This window comes from Mytilus trossulus, chromosome 9 (assembly GCF_036588685.1).
Source record: "Mytilus trossulus isolate FHL-02 chromosome 9, PNRI_Mtr1.1.1.hap1, whole genome shotgun sequence".
Classification (NCBI taxonomy): domain Eukaryota; kingdom Metazoa; phylum Mollusca; class Bivalvia; order Mytilida; family Mytilidae; genus Mytilus; species Mytilus trossulus.
The window spans coordinates 42,211,078-42,237,269 of record NC_086381.1 but is presented as its reverse complement, the minus strand read 5'-3'; the positions used below and the strand labels follow the sequence as shown (position 1 = coordinate 42,237,269).

The window sequence follows — 26,192 nt, the reverse complement described above, 5'->3', positions numbered from 1 at the left end:
GGTAGAAAAACAATATGTAAAACACTATCTACAGGGATTTATTAATTATATCAATTCCAACAGTTGTGTGTTGGTATTTGTCTTCTTCGGGATTCAATAATAGTATAACCCTCTGACAAGGGCTGTGGCTATCGCTAAATCTGGCTTAAGTGAAATTTTGTTTGTCAAGCTGGAATTGGTCAGTCAGAATGTTTTGAAATAATTAAATTTGTACTATAAATGCAAAAGCTAGAATCAGTTACAACATTCCAGTTTGCACTCCAAGAGTTTATGACTGTTGCAAGGACTAGATTCCTGTAGTGACATATTACCTATAACCCGGTGAAGACATATTTTCAGCATGAGATTAAAGATATTAGTTTTCTTCAGTCTGTGCACTGTGTTCTCTGTGAAGTCTTTTAGTACATATTTAAACGCAGGTATGTTTTAACTTAATGCACATACATGTAATAGTTCCCGGATTAATATTTAAACTAATATACATTTTTAAAAAGGGTAAAAAGATAATAAATTTTCAAAGAAGTTTCCTTTTTTAAACAAATTTATTTTGTAATTATATTTTTTATTACATGGATTTCAATGAAAGACCATGGTGTTCAAGTAAAACCTGTAATTGTAAACCTCTGACGTCATACTGTCGAAAATGATGCATCAATTAACAATAACTAGACAAGTATATATAATTCATTACACTGTCTATATAATTCCATTAAAATTCAATATGCAATGCTATAAAAAGTACAACTAATATTAAATATGCGCATTCGAAAGATAATTTGTTGTTCTGTCATTAGTTGATCGTTTTACTATATTTTAAAAATTTTGATGAAGTTACTCCATAGATTTTATTACATGTTATTATCAAAATTTAAGGTTATTTATCAAGACAGAAAGAGTTATCTTATGAACTTATAAATACAATATTGTTTTTGAACTTTGACATGTTTTAATGTGATAGTATACAAAAATTTTATATATGCCAATTTTATACAATATATTTTGTTTAGGCGATGCACAGCCTTATTTTTACAAACAACATGGACTTTTGTTGAAAAAAATTGCTTTACTCAGTACTCGAGTTATAAAACTTGTGCTCGAACCAACCAATCATATATTTTGATAGGATAATTTCTGTGTGATAATCGTATTTTTTGTGCCCGTAAAATCTCGCTTCTTATTTCCCCTGATTTAGTCACTATCAATCTGTTTTACCTGCATTTTTGACTATATAACAAGTGTAATTGATACAAGAATTAAAATATAGAACAATATTCGATGAGTGAGCAAACAACACAAGTAGAAATTGAAAGAGAAATATAGATTCTTACACTGCAACAAGTGTATTAAATATCGTAATACACGAGTTATAGTGTCGGAATCTCTTTCTCTAATGCCTTTTATCGTTATTTTCCAAAGATTTTCATAAAATTGTGCTCTTTATATACGACGTCATCAGGCAAGGTCGCCTTTTATCATGACGTCACAATAGAAAAATTGAGAAGAAAACAAAACATTTTGACGTCATAATCAAATTTCGACTAAATTAAATCATTTGCCGAGAACAGATTTTTCACTAGTGAGGAGAAATATTTTTCTCACACCGGTCAGGAAATGTGAAAATAGCACAAACATTAGAGAATATATCTTATCTACATATTCTGAATACGTTTTAATGGTTCGTCATTATACATAAATATCAATACAAATGCAGAGTAGAATATTAAACTACAAATGTATTTTTGACATGTTATAAAATTCTCAGGATGTTAGAGATAAATTACGAGTTTTGATGGACCTTTTGATTTTGCTGATACTTTAACTTTTCAACTCTTTAAACTACACTTCCACACCATCTAATAAAACAAAGGATTCCCTCATGGTCGTTTGGAAATTTTTTATTGCAAGTATTTTTACTTCACTTTGAACAAGGTCTTCGTTTATCAGACAGATGACTCATTATGATGCTTATTTCTTTAATAGATACATGTTTTTTATTAGTTGTTATTGGCTTTGAACAAGCTGTCGCCAACTGCGAGTATTTATTACTTGTTTTTTCTATTTGTATCAACCTGATGAGTGACGCCCTTTTCAGCTAATTTTTATAATATGTTCATATGTTGTGCTGTTACACGACTGTATAAATGTAGGTGGATGGGAAGTCCCTCAAATGTTCAACCCCGCCTCATTCCATGTATATGACTGTTTTAAAATGAGAAGCCTGTACATGTAGTTATGTGGTTGTGTTTCTGTTAATTATATTTGTTTTTCGTTCATTGTTTTTATTCAGTTCAGGCCGTAAATTTTCTTCTTTGTATTATTTTAGATTTGACGTTTCGGGCCCTTTTAAAGCTGACTATACTATACGAGTTTTGCCCATTGTTGAAGACCGTACAGTGACTTAAAGTTGTTAACTTCTATGTCATTATGAGCACGTGTTAAGAGAATTGTCTCATTGGCAACTATACTGCATCTTCTTAATGTCATATGTTTCCATGTTACCATTGGCATAGTTTGGTATAACAAAACAAACCCTTTAAATTGTCGACAAATAAATACACACTAATGTCACATAACTACAAGGTCATTGTTTTCTTAATTAAAGACAACACTACTGTACTTTTCACATTAGTCGTATATATGTCAGTACAATTTTCTGGTGTTATTATAAACAGTTTTCCTCATTTAATCAATGACTATGATAATTTAAGTTTTTATAATCATTTATTATAAAAAGAACTAAAATGTACGGATTGTAATTATACTCGAAGGTCTAACAATTAAATAACTTGAAAAGCCAATTTTATAAACAACAGGAATGAACTGAAAGACCCATGACAGATTAGGCAGCAGATGACAGTTTGTGACACCTAACACATTATGTACTTAGTCAGTCGTAACACAGATCCGGTGTGGTAATTTGAATGATTATTTAGTATGACAATTAGTTTGAATAAAAGAAATCACTGCTCAAGAAAAAGAATAATCTTAAAAGTAGTTATTACATAATGACGCTCTATTTCAAAGTTATGCAATTTTTGTTCAGCTCGTTGAAGAGAAGGTCATTCCTCCGGTTAGAGACAGCTATTTTCTTCATTTAGTTCATACTTGCCCTACTTGTTCTTCTAGTGTTCACTGTTACAATGTTTATGAGAATAAAGTTTTCATTCATTATTCAGTAGAATATTAAAAGGGTATACCGCTGTAGAGCTCTTAATATTGATTCATTAGGTTAAACCAAGAAACAAATATTAGGTATATTTATGATATGTTGTTATTTTAAAATTTGATTCTATTGTCCAAACAGAAAAGGAAAGCAAATATAAATGAGAATTTGATGCGTTTTTGAAAATGACACAATCTAAATAAAAGTTTTATATGTGGTACACACGTTTTTTTTATGTGGCATACATCCTCAACATCATAATCGTTTTTGGTGTGGCATCGGTAACTGCATGCCTGATACCTGCATTTTTTATATAAGTAAAGAGTAATTGATACAAGAATTCAAATATAGAATAATATTCGAAGAGTGACCGAACAACACAAGTAGAAATTGCAAGAGGCTATATCTTATCTACGAATTCTGATTACGTTTTAATGTCACATGATCATATATACATAAATATCGATACAAATGCAGAGTAGAGACCTTTCGATTTAATGGAAACTTTGACTTTTCAACTCTTAACATTACACTTCCATACCATCTAACAAAACAGAGGTTTCCCTCAAGGTCGTTTGAAAAATCTAATTGCAAGTATTTTTGCTGCAAATGCAAAGGTCATCTTACAACTGTCCAAAGTGGGGTGGATGGGAACTCCCTTACATTTTGAACCCCGACGAATTCCGTATATGTGGCTGTCTCAAATTAAAGTCAGGAGGCTGTAGTTATTTGGTTGTGGTCTGTTTATCATATTTATTTTTCGCTCATTTTTTTTTCCAATTCAGGCTGTAATTTTTCCTATTTGTATTGTTTTAATTTGTCGTTTCGCCGGGGGCTTTTCACAGCTGACTATGCTATATGGGTTTTGCCCATTGTTGAATACTTTACATTGACTTATAGTTGTTAACCTCTATGTCATTATGAAAACGTATGTTGAGAGTTGAGAATTATACTGCATCTTCTTAATGTTATATATGTTCATGTTACCATTAGCATGGTTTGTTATAACAAAGTAAATCCTTTATATTGTCGACAAATAATTACACGCTAATGTCACCAAGGTCATTATTTTCATAATTAATTTAAAGACAAAATTACTGTACTTGTCATTTTTGTTTGAAAACCAGAACATTATAAAAAGGTTTTTAATTTAGTAAATGACTTTGGTAATTTAAGTTCTTATAGTCATTTATTAAAAAAACAGAATCAAAACGGTACGGATTGTAATTATACTCGAAACTGTAACAATTTAGATAACTTGAAACCCATGAAACAACAGGAATGTACTAAAAGACACAGGAAAGATTAAGTAGTTGATGATGGTAATAACACCTAACAAATTTTGTACTTAGTACAGATCCAGTGTGGTAATCTAGGACGATTATAACAGTACGGCAATTGTTTGATATACAGTTTTTCACTGCTCTAGAAATGGCATAATCTAAACAGTTGTATTTTTTTTAAATAATGAAGTTTTATTACAAATTAAAGTAGATTTTATTTCAACATGTTTAAAAGAAGGTCCTTCATCTGGTTAGAAGCGGGTTTATTTTCTTCATTTAATTCATACCTACCCTACCTCTTGTTATAGTGTTCACTGTTACAAAGTTTTGAGAATAAATTTTTCACTCATAATCATGTGATAATCCAATAGAATATTTAAAGAGTACACCTATGTACAGTTTTTAATATTAGCTAATGAGTTACGCAAAAAATCAAACAGTTGTCAACCATGAGATGTTGTTATTCTAAAATTTGAATCTGTTGCCAAACAGAAAAAGAAATCTAATACAAATGAGATTAGGAAGCGTTTTTGTTTATAACACATACTTTATAAAAGTTTATATTTGGTACGACTGTTTTTTGTTTGTTATGGTATCGGTGATTATTTGTTTGGTACGACTAAGTTTATATTATTACAGATATGATTTGCGAGTTGATAAATTTTATATGTTATATGACCGATTTTATACATTATGTTATATGACATATTTTATATGTGATACGACTGAGTTCATATTTCATTTATTGAACGACATATTTTGTATTCTAATAAACCACACTGAGTTATGTCGGTTTCTGATTCCCCTTTGATATCGTCGGTTTCTGATTCCCCTTTGCTATCGTTGGTTTGATATTGCCGTTTGATATCGTCGGTTTGAGATCGCCCTTTAATATCGTCGGTTTCTCTTTACCATTTGATATCGTCGATTTCTGATTGCCTTTTGATGTCGTCAGTTTCATATTGTTCTTTGATATCGTCGGTTTCAGGTTCCCCTTTGATATCATCGCTTTTATATCCCCTTTTGATATCGTCGGTTTCAAATTGCCCGTTGATATTGTCGGTTTCAAATTGCCCTTTCGTATCGTCGGTTTCAAATTCCCATTGATTTGTTGGTTTCAGATTGCCCTTTGATATCATCGATTTTAGATTACCCTTTGATATCGTCGGTTTCAGATTCCTCTTTGATATCGTTGGTTTAGGATTGCCCTTTTATAACTTTAGTTTCCCCAATTTACTTTTATCTGCATATGCAGCAACTCTTGTACACCAGTATGACTGAACTAATTAGATACGTCTTCTTCGGTTTGTTTCATGCTATCTATATAAAGATATCGTCGTTTGCTGACTACTAGCCTAAGTTTCTTAGTTTTCTTATTGCCATCTTAGAAACCCTTGGTATCTGAAAAATGCTCTTGTTTACATCGCTTTCTAGTAGCCATCTTGGAAACCCTTGGTATCTGATTAACGCATAAGTTTACATCGCTTTCTAGTAGCCATCTTGGAAAACCTTGGTATCTGATTACCGCCCTTATTTGCATCGCCATCTAGTAGCCATCTTAAAAAATTCTGGTATATGATTAACACCCATCGTTTCTGATTTCCTCCTAAATAATCTTTAGTATCAGATTGCCATCTTAGACACCTTTGTATCTGATAAACGCCTTATTTTACATCGTCTTCTGATTGCCATCTTAGACACCCTTAGTATCTGATTAACGCCTTAGTTTACAACGTTTTCTAATTGCCATCTTAGACACATTTGTGTCTGATTAACTCCTTAGTTTACATCGTTGTCTTATTGCCATATTAGACACCCTTTGTACCAGCTGAAGTTTCTTGTTTTTTTTGTAGCCATCTTAGCAATCCTTGGTATCTGATTAACGCCTTTGTTTACATCACTTTCTGATTGACACCTTAGACACCTTTGGTATCTGTTTAACACCCTAGTCAACATCGCTTTCTAGTCGCCATCTTGGAAACTGTTGGTATCTGATTAACGCTCTTGTTTACATCTCTTTCTAGTCGCCATCTTGGAAACTGTTGGTATCTGATTAACGCTCTTGTTTACATCTCTTTCCAGTAGCCATCTTGAAAACCCTTTGTATCTTACTAACGCCGACATTTACATCGTTTTCTGATTGCCATCTTAGACACCTTGGTATTTGATTAACCCCTTATTTTACATCGTTTTCTGATGGCCATATTAGACACCCTTTGTACCAGCTTAATTTTCTTTATTTTTTTTTAAAGCCATCTTAGCAACCCTTTGTATCTGATAACCGCTCTTGTTCACATCGCTTTCTAGTAACCAACTTAGAAACCCTTTGTATCTGATTAATTAACGCTCTTGTTTACATCGTGTTCTGATTGCTACCTTAGACAATCGTGGTATCTGATTACCGCCTTAGTTTACATAGCTATCTAGTAGCCATCTAAGAAACCCTGTTACTAGTATCTGATTAACCCTCAGATTTCCTCCTTAAAAACCTTTTGCATCTTACACACCATTGTTATCTAATTAACGTCTTAGTTTACATCGTTTTCTTATTGCCATCTTAGACACCTTTGTGTCTGATTAAAGCCCTAGTTTATATCATTTCCGGTTTCTAATGAACAATTGAAAAATATTTGTCCTTTTTTTCAATGCCATTGATTTATAACAGGGAATATAGTGTCGATCTATAATTAAATTTTAAATGGAGACAGTCTGTCGTAATACGATATGCAACCCTGAAAATGAGCATGCTCTACAAATGGACAACATTATGTAACAAACTTTAAGTGGATGCTAAACCTGCGTATTTGTATATTACAAAGCATCATATTCCAGACACTGTACATTATACTCATAATATTTTATTGAATTAATTCTTATTGTTTACCATCTCTATGGGAAAACTCTGTAATTATCAATATCTAAAATAATTCATCAATTTGTGCAAACAAAGTCCCTGGATAGTAATGTGGATACATCAGTTTAATGTCAGAAAACGTCAACATCATTCCAATAAATTGTGTAAGCATGGCATCAAATAACTTCCACTGATTGCATTAGCTAAGCCCTTCATTGCAGTCTGGGATCTCCACCTGGCGTGTAAAAGATTTATTTTATAATTATAACAGTATGAGATTTGAATGCGAATCAGTTTACATATGAATTTTTCAATTATTTTTATTTAAGTTTTTAATTATGTTTCAATAGAATTTACAGTATTTCATGTAAATAGAGTTGATGATGCAAGAAAACTTGGTGTTATTCAATAACTCAGATAAAATATCGTTGATCTATAAATTAAATATGAGGAATCAGAAGATTCCATTTGAAAATGTAGTGGGTTAGTCGGGATATATTTTTTGGTAAAGTTACAAAGTCTAATTTATAATTAATTGAGATGGACGAGTTTATAAATAACGAAAACAGCAAAAAAAAAAAAAAAGAATAAAAAATAAATATTAAAGCATAAACATTTGAAATTTTAGCCTAAATATATATAAATATATCTATTCACAGCTAAAATATTTGTTTTAATGCAGCATGTTTTAGAACACTTTTCATCAAACAATTATGAAGAGAATACTTTCAAAGTATATCTTTTAAATCTTTTTGGCTATTTCCAATTGACCCCAATTTGGTTTATTTTGCTCTCTGACACTTAATCATTAGTTTTATTATTATTTATCGTAGTCATGTAATGAATAATTTATCTTGGATACACTATTTCCAACTAAAATGTTTATAATTTTATAAAATTACTTTAAAGAAAATAATACCTATTTTTCTTTTTTTCTAATTACAGCAATTGTTGGGTACAAAGACCGCACTAATTTTGAGAATTACGAAACTATTGCCGAAACACTGGAAAAGAACTCACCTTTGCATTTCTGTAAACTGAACTTAACGGAAGTAGCTTATGATAAAACAGACGGACCACATGTTTACCAAAGTCTTACCTCTGGTATGTCTTCAACAACAACAACAACAACAAATAATTTATTACATGTATAAATTGGTCTGAATGTATATAACAATAATAAAAAATGAGCCTTTTTCATCCGTACAAATTATTTTTTGTTTTACCCTCTATATAGATTCAATAGTTTATTAAAGTCTCACCACATACATACTAGTATAAACACAATATGATATCAAGTACACAATATAAAATTTAGAATGCATGTGCTTTTCTTACTACGAAAGACTGTTATATACAATTATAAAACAACAGAATTAAAACATAAGTTTTGTTATTTTGTACCCCAAATAGCTGAGCCGTAAGTGATGATTGACCAAACTAAAGTGTCAAACAATTTGGTGAAAATATTGTGTTGTATATATCTTTTCTTGTTTGACCCTAGTGACAAGACCGATACATTCCACGTTTAAGCGTGATGAACCTATGCTTTTTGACGTACAAACTATTTGTAAGCTAGAAGTATTCGATTCGAATAAACTCTGATTGTTTTGAACACCGCAGATACAGACGTTTTAGAAATGAATAATTTGTGCAACATAGTAAAATTCATCTTCATAATTTCGGGTTTCTTTTTATTAGGCTTTCTTTAAACAAGCTAAAGGAACATGCTGACACACAAAAACAAGATCACAAAAACAAAATAAAATCGTAAATGGTTTATAAAAACTATCAATTTAATTTTCACCAGCAGTATATGCCTATAATGGCTCAGACATCTGTAAATGTTGTTAACATGGTCACGGCCAATTTCAATTAAGAATAACAACTAAAAAAAAAGATGAATCAAAAAGCCATCAAATATCAAAGGTCGAGGAGGACAGATTAAAGCAAGGACAATGTAAATAGGTATAGGACAAATCTGAAAAAAATTATTCACAGTAATTAAGAATTACATGTGGAAACACAAACTCCGCAACATCGATTTTAAATGTGTTTGTAAGGCGAACAGTACACCACTGACCTTTGATAGTTCTTATTGTAAACTCAATTCCTTATTCAAAACAGTTCCTATTGCTATCGATTACCGTAAAATCTTGTGAACGCCAATGATGATTAGTTGTTTTTTGTTTGTTTTTGCTTTAGCTCGGTCTTTATTTGATGATGACCGAATGGCTATAGCTATCGGTCCGTACATCGATGTCTTCACGTCCATGCAATATGTGATCCGGAAGCAGGTTCATCTGGTTACCGAGTCTTCAAGACAGTCTGAGCCGTCAGAAAGAACCTTTCCGATTCTTCCCGAAGCTTCTTCGATGTCTACTGCGATTGCACAAATTGTTGAAAAACTTGAGTGGAAAAAAGTGGCGTTTTTATCCCAAGGTAATATTGTAGTATTCGTTAAGTTAACTGTTCTTACCTACTACAGATCTTTATCAACCTTGTACACGTCGATTAAAATTTTAAAAAATATGTGTTTATGATTAAGAAAATTATGATGATCTACATGTAGATGTCAGAGATTTATAGATTATCGTCGCTTGAGCTGGCTTTATTCTGTAGTACATGATTAATGTATTCATAAAGCTTCCTACATGGATATAGGAAGATGTGGTGTGAGTGCCAATGAGACAACTCTCCATCCAAATAACAATTTAAAAAAAAAATAACCATTATAGGTCAATGTACGGCCTTCAACACGGAGCCTCGGCTCACACCGAACATCAAGCCATAAAGACCCCTAAAATTACTGGTGTAAAACCATTCAAATGGGAAAAGCAATGGTCTAATCTATTATAATATATAAAAAAAGGAGAAACGAGAAACACGTATATATTACATAAACAAACGACAACTACTGTACATCAGATTCATGTACGTTTTCCAATGGTTCGCCTTTGTACAGAGTAAGACAAATGTATTCCTCCCGCGTTGAATCTTTTAAAACTTTCTCCAGAAATTTTCCTAATGTTTTAACAGCATGCTCATTTCACTTACATTTACTAACGTTTATGAGGTGACCTGTAGTTGTTATTTTGTCCCTGGTAGAGAGTTGTCTCATTTGAAATCATTCAACATCTTCTCATTTTTGTACAATTAATGAAACCCCTTATTTCTTTTACAGGTGATTTTGCACCTGTATTGTCATTAAGTCAAAAGAATATATTTGTCTTCCCAACACAACTTCCGGTCAATATAACCAGTAAGGATGACCCAGATTTACGACAGACTCTAACAACACTACGGATAAATCACATGGAAAAATTCATATTGCATTCAATGGACAGAGAAGTTGTTAAGAGAGTCATTTGTGCGGTAGTTTTCTATTTATTTTTTCCATTTTTTTAACAGACACTGAAATTTTGAGTGTGTCAGTGGGTATAGATTTAGATGCATAAAATTGAAATTGAGAATGGAAATAAAAGACAACAACCCAACCATAGAGCAGACAAAAGTCGAAGGCCACCAATGGGTCTTCAAGAAACTCCTGCACCCGAAATGAGTCCTTCAGCTGGCCCCTAAACAAATTGTTACTAGTTCAGTGATAATGGACGTCATACTAAACTCCGAATTATACACATGAAACTAAAATTAAAAAATTTACAAGACAAACAAAGGCCAGAGGCTCCAGACTTGAGAAAGGCGCACAAATGTGATTGGAACAATGGCCAAAGACACAGAAATTAATAGTAATATGTCACTGTATGGCCTCCAACAATAAGCAAACCCAATACCGCATAGTCAGCTATAAAAGGCCCCGAAATGAGAAATGTAAAACAATTTAAACGAGAAAACTAACGGCCTTGTTTATGTAGTGTTGATGATGAAAAACAGTTATAGTATTGTATTGTTTGTAACCACCAACAAACGACAACACTGAATTACAGGCCGAATTACCTCAGTTTTTGCTTGTCTTGTTGTTTTTCTAATAATTTTTATTTATTCGATTTATGAGATTTGAATATTGATAAAATATATATATACTGCCACCAAAAAAGTAAAATCACAAAAATACTTTATTCCGGGGAATATTTAAAACGGAAAGTCACTAATAAAAAAAAAACAAATGAAAAAACACATTAAACGAATGGACAACAACTGTCATATACTTAGTACAAGCATTTTCATATTTAAGAAATGGTGGATTCAACATGGATTTATAGCTCTAAACCTCTCACTTATATGACAGTCGCATTGTTGGCAACAAATTTCTTTTCATTTCAGGCAGAACATTTTCATCTACTTCACCAAACCAAGTATCAAACTATTACCCGTCAAATCTTGGAAAGTTTCCGATACTAGTAGTAGGTCTTTATTTTTCACACTTAAAATAACAACTTCCTGTATATTTCAGGCGAAAGATCTTCATTTACTTCATCATTCCAGGAAGTGGTTTCTAACCTATTTGGTAATTAATTACCTGTAGATATTACGTATGTGTTATTGCAATTGTCCTTCCCAAATTATTTGGTTTTGCCTTAAAGTCATAAGAAACCTCAAATTAAAAAAAATATGCATATGTTTTTTTGTAACTAAATGGATAGTTTTCATTATACAACTTATGTACATATACTTTTTTCTGAGGAAAAATCTTTAATTTGTCCACATTTAGAAGAAGTTTACTTATTTGTAATTGCTTGCTTCCAGGAAGCAATTCGCCAACAGATTTTCCGTATGCATAATGACCCGAGCGTAACCTTCCTCGTAAAAATCCATTGACCACAATACGCATGGATCTGTCATTGAAATAAAAATATCTGATTATACATGTTAAACACGTGCTCAATACCAATCCTTTTTTGTGATTTGTTTACTATAAGGTGACAATCGGTAAAACTCGGCTTCAAAACACGGCATTTAATGAGCAGCCATATTTGTTAAATCATAACAAACATAGAGAAAAAAAATTGACGTTTATATGATATATTTGCGAAAATAATGATAAAATCGTGCACAGAGGACTAAGTTTATGATGTATACATGCATTGGATCAAGAATTGGACAAACATTATTTTTCACCACTCACTCGTTTCATATGACTTTAAAGTATTGGCCGATGCTAGACTGTATCTATAGTCAATTAATTAGCTGCTGATAAATGCATTATTGCCAATATAAAAGATGTGGTATGATTGCCAAGTGAGAAAACTCTCCACTAGACACCAAATGACACAGAAATAAATAATTATAAGTCACCGTACGGCCTTTAATAATGAGCAAAGCACTTACTGCATAGTCAGCTAATACTTGTTATGTCTTTATGACCAATATTTTGATTGGAAAGACACATAATACAATCATGAATTGAAACACAAATCAAAGTACACAATTATTTCAGTACATCGATATTTATGACCTTTTTATTTCAATAGCCTAACATTGTTTGAGTTTGTATCTTCATTATATATTTTATAATTCTGCAAAATTTCATATGAAGAAGGGATGCGAAAAATACCAGCGGGACATTCAAACACAAAGTCGAAAATAAATTGACAACGCCATAGCTAACAACGATATGAAACAAACCGACAAACAAGAGTTCACAATGAACACCATAGAAAATTAGAGACTAATTAGCAACAGGAACCCCACCAAAACCTGGGGGTGATCTCAGAGTCTTCTTCATTTGTACAATTTAACACACGACAGCTGTATATTATTGATGAGGTGTATATTATTGATGAGGATAAAGCCTGTGGAAAAAGGTCTCGGATTTACCAGATTTAAAAAGAGTAATTATTTTTGATTATCTTTGAATTTGTATTAAGGATTTTGAAGATATATTCGATGCCAGCTGCTTTTCAACGTCTGCTACCCTGTACGGTTTACAGATGCTTGATCATAACCAACTCACTACTGGAATACCAGGTAAATAAATAACAATGAGTTATGTCAGATCTGTTTTAATACACATATATATTATATAATTAATCCAGGCGAAAAGTTTGATTATTTTGCATTCTTTCATAAAAAGTCGTTACTTTTACAGAAGAAAATATTAGGTAACCTTAAAAATTTGTGTTAATGACCCGTTAACGCGCTGTTTTGAAAGGTTATGTTTCGTGCTTATAGCATATTATATATAAAAAAAAAACTGTTTTATAAAGGTTATGTTCCTTGTGTAAAGTGAATGTTCTGCTTTTGAAATGTTTCTTTTATCATTTTGTTAGTCGTATTTGCATGACATATTTTTTTTATTGTTTATTTTCATTTGTAGGAGATTACTTTAAGAAAAAGTCCCGATTTGAAGTTGCAGTACTGGTTGACACTGTGGATATGTTGCGTCATTTCCTGTCCCAAGACACTGATTGTAACGCAGAGCCGGAAAGGGACAGATTTATTACAAAAGAGAACATCTTGGATAAAATGCAAGAACGGGTAAATATCTTGGATCAAATGCAAGATTGGGTAAAGTTTTTTTCATAATACTGAACATCTGTATCTAACTGGTTACAATACGAAGGGTGAATAAACTCATCATAAATACAAGACTTGATATTTAGTACGCTAGACGTGCGTTTTGTCTTAAAATATAAATCAGAAAGATGTGGTATGATTACCAATGATACAACTCTCCACAAGAGACCAAACAAAAGACCATCATTGACGCTCTCATAAACAAAATATCGAAAAGGCCTATTAAAAAGAAAATGACAATAAAAGTACAGAATTGAACAGCACTAAGGACCCTTTATTCCGTAACGTTTCACCAAATCGTCTCCAGATTATCTATTTCTGAGGTAGAGAATCCTTATCAAAACACACTTTCGAAACACATGCGTTTAATCCAAGTGTTTTGAGGTATCCATTTGTTCTATCTGCCATTTTTCTATGGAGTGTTTTAAGAGACTGTTGTTTGTATTTTTGTTTTCATTGTCATTGACACAGGTCCGTCTTTCTTCGACAAATCGATTTGATTACCCCCTTGTAACCCCTCATTTTTATACAAATAGTTATATCATGATATATTTGTGTAAATGCATCTATGACAATAGTCCAACAACAAAGATTACCAAAAGTAACCTTGTTCTATTTTTTCTTACATTTAAATCGAAATTTTACTACCAAAATTGTTTAGAGTATTCTTTCTGCTAAGTTTTAATTATAAATAGTAAACAATTCAAATAATTTGTATAATTTTGTCGTCAGGAAAACCAATATAATGGAGCTTTAGGATCATACCATTGGACTCTTAAGCCTGGGACACAAATTAGAATAAAAACTAACTTCAACATGAGTTTAACACGATTGAATGTTACAGTAGAACAGGTTAGTACCATATCAAAATATTGAGATACGTCGCCGTTATCATAAATGTTAAAATGTTTATACAAATATCGTACATCCTTACAGATACCTCATAAATCTCCCATGTCTTTATATACTCATGTATATCTGAAACAACCATTATAATCGATGAAATCCAGACATATAACTAATAGTTCTAGCTCATTTTTTAAAGTCAAGTACATGTAGGATGATATCTAAATTTCATCATAATTTAGATAAATGAAATATTGCAGTACATTCAATTCGTTGATAATAATACTTTTAGATTCGCATTGTTTGTAATTGAAGTGATCCATATTGTTATTTTAGATTGGTTAATGTACATTTTTATAATTTTAGGTTGGTTTATGTACTTTTTTTTATACATATGAGATTGGTTTATGTACATTTATACCTTTTAGATTGGTGTATGTACATTTATACATTTTAGGTTGGTTTATGTACATTTATACATTTTAGATAGGTTATGTACACTTATACATTTTAGATGGGTTCATGTACATTTTGATACATTTTAGATTGGTTCGTGTACTTTTTCTGATAGTGGACCTATCCTACGTGTGGACAAACCAATGGACAGGGATGTTGATCACAAATTGGAAGAAGTTTTGAAAGACAAAAATTTCACCGTTATTACTCGTTTAGTGAGTATACGAACTTACTATTCAGAATTTTTTTTAAATGCAGTCCGTTCATTGGTGTTCATTAATGAAATTATGTGTAAGCATAGGATAAACATTTATCCTGAACACCTTTAATCTCAGAATCGGGTGAAAACTTTAATATACAAATGAATCATAAAACAAATATAAAAAAAGATCTTTCATCCGTCTCTTGATAACAAAAATGATAAACAGATCTGTTTATATATAAACATTCATGTCTAATAAACCACATTTTTCATTTTCATCTGTGTATTTTGTGGACTGTTGTTTGCAATTCTGTCGTCTTTCTTTTGAACATCGTATTGGTTTTCAAATATGCGAGTTAGAGTGTTCCTTGTTGAAGGTATATTCTACAAAACGCTTCTGATTCATTGAATTCATAATGAGTTGTTTTCTTTTTTCATCTGTGTTTCTTTGGTTAATGTGTTTTCAATTCCCCAAAGGTATCCTTTATCTCGTTTTGATTAAAAATGATAAAGATAATTGCATATGTTGACTACTGTACCCTATTTATGACATTTTTCACCTATTATGTCTGTTTTTTTTCTTCAAACACCGTTGTCAATATAAAGGAATTGTATGCGACTGTCATACTCAATTTGTACGAACGCCTGTACCAATAGATATAGGAAGATGTGGTGTGAGTGCCGATGAGACAACTCTCCATCCAAATAACAATTTAAAAACATTACTAGTGTAAAACCATTCAAACGGGAAAACCAACGGTCTAATCTATATAAACAAAACGAGAAACGAGAAACACGTATATATTACATAATCAAACGACAACTACTGTACATCAGATTCCTGACTTAGGACAGGTGCAAACATTTGCAGCGGGATTAAACGTTTTACTGGATCCACACCTTGTCCCTTTTTCCTGAAACAATAGCATACCATCACAACATAGAAAAACATACCATAAAATATCAATTGGCAGACTTAACTCAATCAAAAACCGTATGATTACACAATGAACGAATAAATTTGATCTGCGATATCTGAATACAAATGCAGAAAATTAACTGAATACCAAGGCAGGAATAAGACAATTGTTGTCCATTTGTTTGATATGTTAGAGCTTATAAATTTGATGAGACACTCTTCGTTTTGAATTTTTCTAGGATTTTAGAATTATTTTAATTTATGTTAAACATATTTTTATGATGTAATCTTTCAAGATCAGTATGTAGTCAACTTTGTCTTAACTGATAGAGTTGTATTATTATTTATTGTTCAATCTGCGTAGGACCCACCATTTGTTCAGAGACGACATGACGGTAGATATGAAGGTTTCTGTGTTGATATCTTAGAGGAAGTGTCCAGGATAATGAATTTTGAATATAGCATCAAACTGGCAGACAATGGCGTTAGTGACTGGGACAAAATCATCAATCAAATAGTAAAAGGAGTATGTATAGACTGAAGCAGTAAAACATGATATCAAAAAAATCTGACACTAAAAGATTTCAACGTTCAGCATCGTTATGACGTGGTTTTTTTTATCATTTAAAAAAAATGTGCCTACTTTAATTTTTAGTATTTTGAAAATTATGATAGATATATAGAGACTTTAAATAGCAATTTTTACCTGAAAGACATGATTTACAAATAATCTATTATAGATAAAATCGAAACGACTCGTCAAAAATGTTTTTAACTTTTAAAGATATTTTTTTTATTTTTGCCTACCATCTTTAAAAATGTATAAAATATAGTAGTGTCTTTCATGACTAATTTTACTATATAGTGGCCATAATTGATGACTCGGGTCAACAAAAGATCTCAAGATTACTCTACCCCAGTTATGTGCTAAAAATCAGAGAAAAATTGAATTCAATAAATGATAACTATAGGGGTAAACCTCATAATACAAAGTTTTCTTAAAGAGGTGTACTTTTGGAATGATTTTATGTTTACTAATGTTTTTTATTGGTAAAAGAAAAGGAAACGTTTTTGATTTTTTTTCAACTTGACTTTTCTATAATATTTGTCTTAAAGAGGCGCCGTTATAATGATAAACAAATTATTGAACAGAAAAACTCAGTTCTTATATATATGAAAATTAGATTTACTACCGTTACCCTCAATACACAGGTAACATGTGTTATTAATATTGGTGCTTATTATTTTCTTATAGGATGGAGATATCATTATCGGATCTTTGGACGTAAAATCTTTACGTGAAGAGCAAATATCTTTTTCAACTACAATAATGGACTCCACTGTTAGCATACTATTACAGAAACCACCTGCTACGCCCACTTTCTTCCAATTCCTCGGGCCATTTACCTCACAATTATGGTTTACAATCCTTGGTGTTTTCTTTGTTGTTGGAGGTGCACTTTATCTGATGGGAAGATATGATACAACACAAAGAGAGTCGGAACAACAATTTGATCTGAAAGAAAGCTTGTGGTACTCTCTAAACGTTCTTTTACAAGGTAATAATAATATAAGGGAATTATTACAGCCAAGCCAGCTGAGGCTCACCTCCGTGTGCGGCATTTGCGCGCTAGGTTGGAGACCCAACTTTGGCCATTGACTGTTGTCTGGTCTGTGGTCGGGTTGTTGTCTTTTTGTCATATTCCCAATTTTCTTTCTCAATTTTATTCCATTTGCTAAAGGTGATTTGTATAAGGGTTTATTATGGATCCTGTTTCTACAAGGTAATGATAATAGGGCATTATCAAAGATCCTGTGTTCTTACAAAATAACTAAAAACGTCGGCGGATCTGTAATTGAATAAGCCGATTTATGAATTTAAAACAGCGGTATACCACTATTGCGTTTGTTTTAATTACCTACGCCTGTGTTAGCATGAACATTTATTATTCGTATAAAGTCATGCTGATTACGAAGTGCACAGTTATATCTGCTTTCAAAATCTATCTTTCCAACCCGTTCTGGTTTCCATATTACAACCAAGATCAACATGTGACATTCGATATTGGTATTATATAAAAAAGAAGATACGGTATGATTGCCAATGAGACATCTTTCCACAAAATTAGTATATATTTGAATTTGTTAATAGTTGGTAATGGAAAACACAAGGGCCAGAAATGCTCAAATTCTATTATCCTGTATAAGTTAAGAGATTTCGCTTTTCAGTTTCAAAATAGTTTTCAACTTTTCAAAACGCTAGTTTATAGCGATAGGGGATTAATAAAGGGCACAAAAATATATGGGTCAATATACTTGTTTTCGAGATATTAGCCATTGAAAAGCGGGAAATATTCTCTCTTGACTTTTTATAGCTTTATCATTGAGGTTAAAGTTCTCAAAAACTATTTTTTTTAAGACGTTTTCATATGGCTTATCATTACACATTCCGAAAATCTGACAAAAATCCCAAAATATGACAAGCGAACTTCCTTAAGTATAATCTTTGTGATTTGTTTCCACGTCATGTCAGCTACAAAATTGGATCTCGTTATTTTAGTAGTGTATATGATAATAGCCTCACTTAATTTTTTTCTGTTACAGGAGGAACTGAGTACTCACCTCAGACTACTTCTATGAGAACAATTGTTGCTATTTATTGGTTTTGTACTCTTATCATAACTACCGCCTATACGGCTAATCTTGCTGCTTTCCTCACGTTAAAAAATATTGACAACAGAGTGAAGACTGTGGATGCCTTAGTCACACAAAAGAAGATCAGTTACGGTGTTCTAAAAGGAAGCGATTTAGAAAAATTCTTTGAAAAGTCTGATAATGACGTTTATAAAAGAATGTGGATACATATGAAGTTAGATGAGGTCAATCTCATGCCAGATAAGAGAGAGGTTGCAAGGAAAATGGTTCAAGGGGAAAGTGATAAATATGTGTTTTTGGACGACAGTGTAATGAATGACCACTATGCTATGGAACACTGCACTGATTTAGAATCGATACATCAAGGATTCGGTGATAAACAGTATAGTTTTGGTTTTCCACGTGGTGCTCCTTATAGAGATGATATCAATCGTGCACTGTTGATGCTGCAGGAGAATGGTCACTTAGATATTCTTAAACGAAAGTACGTATACATAGAAATAACCACTGGTCTGTTTGATTTAAATACAAATGCATATAAAAGAGGGAGAAAGATACTAGAGGGACATTCAAGATCAATGATTGAAAATAAACTGAAAACACAATGATTAAAAAAGAAAAAGACAAACAGAAACTTAATAGTATACAAGACATAATATAGGCTCCTTAATAAAATGGATTTAATGGTCATTCATAGACTCGAGATCCAAAGTTTCATAGCCTAAACATTTGATATACTTATGTAATGAACTATTTGAACGTAGAGGACTCAAACAGAGTTGCCAAATCCATCAATTTCAACTTTTGTGAGGGAATAAAAAGTAAGTGTCGTTATAATGTCTAAATTTTAGGGTAGTGAATTTAAAAAATGATTGCGTCAAATCATCTCCGTAGAAAAACGCTAACCACAGAGCTGATGCTACTCTCAACCAGCAAGAGAATAGATGCAGCACTAAAAAATGAAAATATAAAATTATAAAGTTAAATCTGAAACGGTGTACTGTTTAACCCGATTTTTTTCTTGTAGATGGTGGCGTTCAAACTGTACACAAGCGGAAGTAGCGAAGAGCCAGATAAAATCCAGTTCCGAGTTAGAAATTGAAAACATGTTTGGTGTTTTTCTGATTCTACTCGGTAGTATTGTTCTAGCAATCATTGTTGAAGTTTCTAAGCGAGTGAGAGTTGAGATAGAAAAACGATGGTTTAAAAACAAAGTAAAAAAAGAGGTAGGTTAAACATATGTTACAATTAAAAAAAAAATGATTACAAGATTGGGTCAACATTTATTAACTCTCTACATAAGACTTTTCAGTGACGCTCAGATCACAATAATTATAACGACAAACAAGTACAAAGTCGAAGAGCATTGAGGACTCAAAAATCATAAACGTTGTGCCAAATACGACTACGGTAATCTATTCCTGAAATAAGAAAACCCTTAGTTTTTCGAAATATTTAAAGTTTTGTCAACAGGGAATTAATCTTAAATGACCATATAATTGATGTTCATGTCAACACCAGCATCGGCATCGACCAAGTGGTGTAAATATTGGTTTACGGTAACTCAGTCAAACAAAAACATGTCTCATGAAGGGGTTTATATCGGCAGCAGTACTTCAACATCATTAAACCGAAACAATACCAAGAACAAAATTGCATCTGAAGCAAAATGTGTAAAATTGTAAACTAATCAACGATAATAGTCCTTACAGCAACCTCTTAAGAAATGCAGGAAGAACAAATGATGTGCAATGATTAGCACCAATTTAATATTTATTTGATGCTGGTTTTTTCATGTTTCTAAATCTTATATACTCGAAAATGTACAGCTTGACATTTAATTGACAACTACCGAAAGATGAAGACTGTATCGTGACTTCTAAACTTCTTTCTGTATTATTTGGATAAATTTTGTATTTGACATGAGTGGCTATTTCATAGACATGTACATTATGTTTCTTCTGTATTCCTTTATAGGCGAGCGCCAAAACAATGATTCGGAGGTTTTTAATGCACCTAACTAACACACAGCTATATGATATATCATTTGAAAGGTCTTTTATCGTACATTCAGAATTGCCTGGTCGTCAAACTGGGAAATGGTCACATTTTTCAAAAAACGGCAAAAAAGGAGGAAAAAATATAAGTCATAATTTGACGATATTGTTCGAAAAATGCAGTTTAAGAACAAATTCATCTGCAATATAATATGAAATATATCATTTGACAAACTAAAGTCTATCTAATTTTTGTTTCTGAAATAATTTTTTTTTAAAAAGTGTTTAAAATGAAAAAAATCTCGTATTTTTGTGAAAATCATAATTTTTACGGATATTGACGCAAAACTCTCGGTAATATTTAATTTTGCATCTAAAAACACACAAATTCTATTGGTTTTATATTAGTAACATATATAACTAGTTTTTTAAGTTCTAATGTCTCGCCTAGCTTGTTTTTATACCGACAAAATATTGATAAAACTATATTAAAACATATCTTAAAACTCCTCTAAAGCGCATATTTACCATGTTTACAACACAGTTAAAAATAAATGTTATTTTGGTCTCCTGTTAGTTCGACAGTTATAAATACAATATGATTTAATTGTCTTAAGCTTGCCAACCACTTCAAGGCCGAAGATCACTAGCAAGGTGTTGTTTTTTTGTTGTTTTTTGTTTTGTTTAGATCACTTGCAAGGTGTTGTTTCTTTTTGGGTTTTTTCTTAACTACCACCATCATCGCATACGGAACTTAAGTACACAACCATTTGGTAGAGTTATTACAAAACACAAAATTAATAATAATATACATATTTACATTGAATAACAGTGACGCAACTTAAACTTTATATTGCCCCATTGCTCAAATGCTCTTTCGCTATTAGTCAATGGTATCGTTTTCATCTTCATCATCGTCAATCATTTGATCTTTTTTAGAGGTTGATGTTCTCTTTAGAATAAATATTTTGGCAAGTATCACTGCCCTGACATGGACAAAGCTCCGTGCAAGACATTTGCTGCTCTCGGCAAATACATTTCTTGCTACGTATTTATTCCCTCTTGCAAGAACATACTAGATCTTGCAGGAAATCGGACTTCATCATGCCTAAAAAGTAGAATGGATCTGGGCCATGTAAACTCTTTTCCATCCGTATTCATAAGGAGACAAAGGATTTGGATGATCAAGATGTGAGGACATCCAAATTTTCGTTTGTTGAAATGACAGCAAAATATGTTCTTTGAATGCAGGTTCAGTTGAGTCTTTGCATGTTACAAGTTTAACACGTAACTTGTTTAAGTCAACATGTGATGAAGCGAATTTTTCTTTTAAGTCATACGATCTTGAAATAAGCTCTATGGCAGCTGACAACGATGTGGAAAAAGCAATCTTGTCAAAGTTTTGGAGATTTGTAAACTTAATCGGAGATTTTCTTATCAAATTGAAGACAGTCTTTTTGCCAATCCCAATTATAGCAGAAGTGGTATCACAACCAGTTCAAGCATGAACTACAGGGAGAATGTTAGCTAGTAAAGGTGAAAAAGATTTACTTAACTCATGGATTGGTATGTACCTTCTACAGTCCCTAAGACAATTAGTTCACCCCGTCAAAAACCACATTTGTTCAGTCGACAAAAGAATCTTGAAATAATGAACACAGAGCACAAGAACATCTGTATCGGAACACTTGACTATGATTGGTCGCCTTATATTCAACTGCTTAAAGATTTTATGAGAGTATAACATGAAGCAAGATTCTGGTCTCTGTGTCTTCATACGAACAGGACAGATCTGAAGATCGATTACATGCTCTCATTGAGTGTTGTCGCTTTATTCTGGATTGGAAAATGCGCCGTCAAGAACTAAACATTTGTTTTCATCCTGGAACATATCAGACAAATTGCTGCTCAGATAATCTCAAAGGAAAGTTATCAGAGCTTGCTTGCTTCTGTTGCTTGATAGACATTTTTTCCAGTCTGGAACAGTTCGGCCTTCAGCGATATGAAACTCTTTCGTAGTTGTTGCCGATCGTCTATGTCGCTCTGCTGATTTTATGGAATGTTCAGTACTAGTGTCATAGCGATCGAGGACATCAACAACCTTGTCTGTGAATCGGAAGCATGATTGTAAAAGATGGACGAAAGATACCAAAAGGGACAGTCAAACTCATAAATCAAAAATAAACTGACAACGCCATGGCTAAAAATGAGTGCCTGCATAATGTAAGATTTGGCCAAGCCTCCAATTGTGGACATCTTTTTAACATCAAATGACTGAAATCATGCCATTTCTTATTGGTACGGTAGCACTGTGATTGATTGGAGGAATGTTAGGGACTGATCCTACCTTAATTTTCAAATTCATGGGAAGATCAGACTTATTTGTCTTCCTCATAATTCCATCGTCATAATATATGCAGTGGGAATGGGACAAATTAGATAGGACGAAACAGTTTCCACAGAAACGGCACCTCTACATTTAGTTAGAGATAGTGCACGGGTAAACACAAGCTCGGGAATCAAATGACCTTTTACAACTTGCCCAGATTTGCATTTTAGTTGTACTTTGGGGTTCATATCCTCAAATGTCTTCAGTCCTGATCTTTGTCTGTTGATAGTGATGACTCAACAAATATCTTCCTTTTTGACGTTTTTTTTTTTCAAGTTTCAGCTGATTTTAACAGTGAATCTTCAATGTCGTGACTTGCAAGGAGACCAGTTGAAATGTTCATATGCTGACGGGAGAGATTATCAACGTCAAATGGATTTGTCATATTTTCTGTTATATTAACAGTTATATCGTCTAGAAATGTTTTATCCCTTTTCATTGCAGCTGGTTTTGCTTCATCGTGACATTGGTCACCAACCTGGACAAGACACGCACGTGCTCTCATTGCCGATGTTATCTGACTAAGCACATGCCTTGTAAGATTCCATCTTATCAATGAAGCCTTCCTTTTTGTTAAACCAACAATGCCTCTAACAACCTTAACACATCATCATGTCTTTGTCTTAAGCTAACAGCATTCATTAAGGTTGTGAAACCTCTATTACTTGTCATACTAAGAGAGTCTCTTGTGTGATATTTTGACATATTATACAGCATTGCTAATTATGGACATGCGGCAGCGCTTCATTGGAAGTGGCGCACATTTCACAGGACTTGGACACTCATCAATGATGAGTAATTATAATAATATTCAAGAATATACTATTATACAAAATGCAGTCTGCTGCTTACATAGCACATGCTAATATCATTAGTAATGGTTAAAGTGGTCTTTTGGTAACACATATACGAATATTTATCTAGTAATATGTTGAAACACGACTTGTGTTTTGGAAACTCAAGTGTTACCTATGCATATTAGATACTAGATTTATATAAATGTTTAGCGTCTGGGATAAACACGATACAGATCCGGAATACCGTTTAATAATGCAGACTTTAGAAAAGTCGTCAAACGTTTATTATCCATCATTGAGCTTCGATGTGTGTCGCAATCTTTTCAGGGTATATGGAATTTATAAAAACAAAACATATAAGAGTTTCAATAAGTCATTGACACTGACAATCTAAAAAAATAAGGTATTTTTTTTACATTTTAGGGTTGGTCTTACAGATGCCTCAGAATCAACTAATTTTTCATAAAATCTTTTTTTTATTGGATTCCATGTCTTTTTAGAATGTATTCCAAGCTATCTTAGATAAAAACGAATAATATATTTACAACAATGCCGATATATGCAATGTTAAGTATCACCGTATAATCCAAAGTAATTCGACATGTCTGTGTTCTCGTGACATTTGCAAGAAACGTGACCATAGGGAACTTTGACGACCACCCAAATCGTATGCTCTAGAAGTTTTTCTTTCGATTGATACCAAAATTAGCTGTGTGTTCGATAGGTGCATTAAAAACCTTAACGAGAGGCTGTTTCTTAAATCGGCGCTCGCCTATTATTCATATTGTATGAAATGTTTATGCAGACAACGTTAAAATAAATTGATTCAAATGAGAAGCAATATTGCTTTGTTATGACCAATGTTAATAGTATTGTATAAAAAAGATGTGGTACGATTGCCAATGAGACAACTCTTCAACAGAGACCAACTGATACATAAATTGCATATACAGCTATAAAAGGCCATCAAATAACAAATGTAAAACAATTCAAACGAGAAAAGTAACGGCATAATTTTATATGTACAAAAATAAACGAAAAACAAATATATAACACTTCAGCAAACGACAACCACTGAGTTGCAGGCTCCTGACTTAGGACAGGCACATACACAAATTATGTGGCGGGGTTAAACATTTTAGAGGATCCCAACCCTCCCATAACCTGGTACAGTGGTGTAACATTATATAGTTTAAATTGCATGTATATTTATACTGCATTAACTGGTATTCGATATCACATATATATTAAGATACTTTGCAAATTTTTGGTGTATCTCGTAAGTTTAAAAAAAAAACATCATTAGAATTTGGAAGAATTGAAATTGCAAGATTATCAATTATCAAATTCCCGCGTAAAAAATGTAGTTAGTGTCTAACTTAATTTCAGTTGTTTATCTTATATCCATGCAGGAATTAAGTTAAGAGCAGACCTGTGATATTACCACTAGTTATTGTATAGGTTTTCTATTCAATTAATGTAAAACTTACAACAATACGTATTGAATGAACTCGACAAACAATAGTTAATATAAGCAATTGCATATTCATTATACATACGAAACTAAAAACAAATAATTTGGTCTCAAAAGGTACACAGTACAATATATACGTACACTTATATGTATTAACACAGTGATAGATTGATTGATTGTTGGTTGCTTAACGACCATAGAGCATAGATGAAACTCTGACTTATTATAAAATTGATAAATATTTTTTATATTTTTTTTTATAGATTTCATAGATACAAAGTATAAACAGCAAAATAGTCTGATAGTGGAAAATTTACACATGGTTACTGGTCAAGAGTAAAATATTATCTAAAACAATGACATAAATCGCTAAAATTGTCTACTGTTTAAAATAAAAATTCGATAATAACGTTATTTTCGTTATCATGAAATTAAGTTATTACATTGTCCAGTAGTGCCATATAATGTTATCGATGCAAAGTCTGATGAACGGGTGAATGGATTTTGGTGTGTTTACTTTTATATATTTCTATCACTAGATCAGTTAGCAACTGTAATTTGACGACTTACTGATCAATATAAGATTGTCTGATCAAATTGTTAAAGTTTATGTTTTTCAGAATTATGCAGATTTCATAGTGTCATATGAATATATGTTTGTAATGTAATAGATGATATGC

The 26,192-nt window shown here is 32.2% G+C and overlaps 1 protein-coding gene across 1 annotated transcript; it reads left to right on the top strand.

Annotated features, from left to right (window-relative positions):
• Positions 1 to 71: 71 nt before the first annotated feature.
• Positions 72 to 25,926, top strand: LOC134682947 (glutamate receptor ionotropic, kainate 2-like). Its single transcript, XM_063541888.1, has 14 exons — positions 72 to 419; positions 8,246 to 8,404; positions 9,506 to 9,742; positions 10,485 to 10,675; positions 11,715 to 11,768; positions 13,129 to 13,228; positions 13,578 to 13,738; positions 14,510 to 14,629; positions 15,169 to 15,294; positions 16,565 to 16,726; positions 17,456 to 17,759; positions 18,805 to 19,339; positions 19,883 to 20,081; positions 25,776 to 25,926. Exons 1-14 carry the CDS (start codon positions 341 to 343, stop codon positions 25,782 to 25,784), a joined length of 2,436 nt encoding a protein of 811 aa, XP_063397958.1. The 5' UTR covers positions 72 to 340; the 3' UTR covers positions 25,785 to 25,926.
• The last annotated feature ends 266 nt before the right edge of the window (positions 25,927 to 26,192 follow it).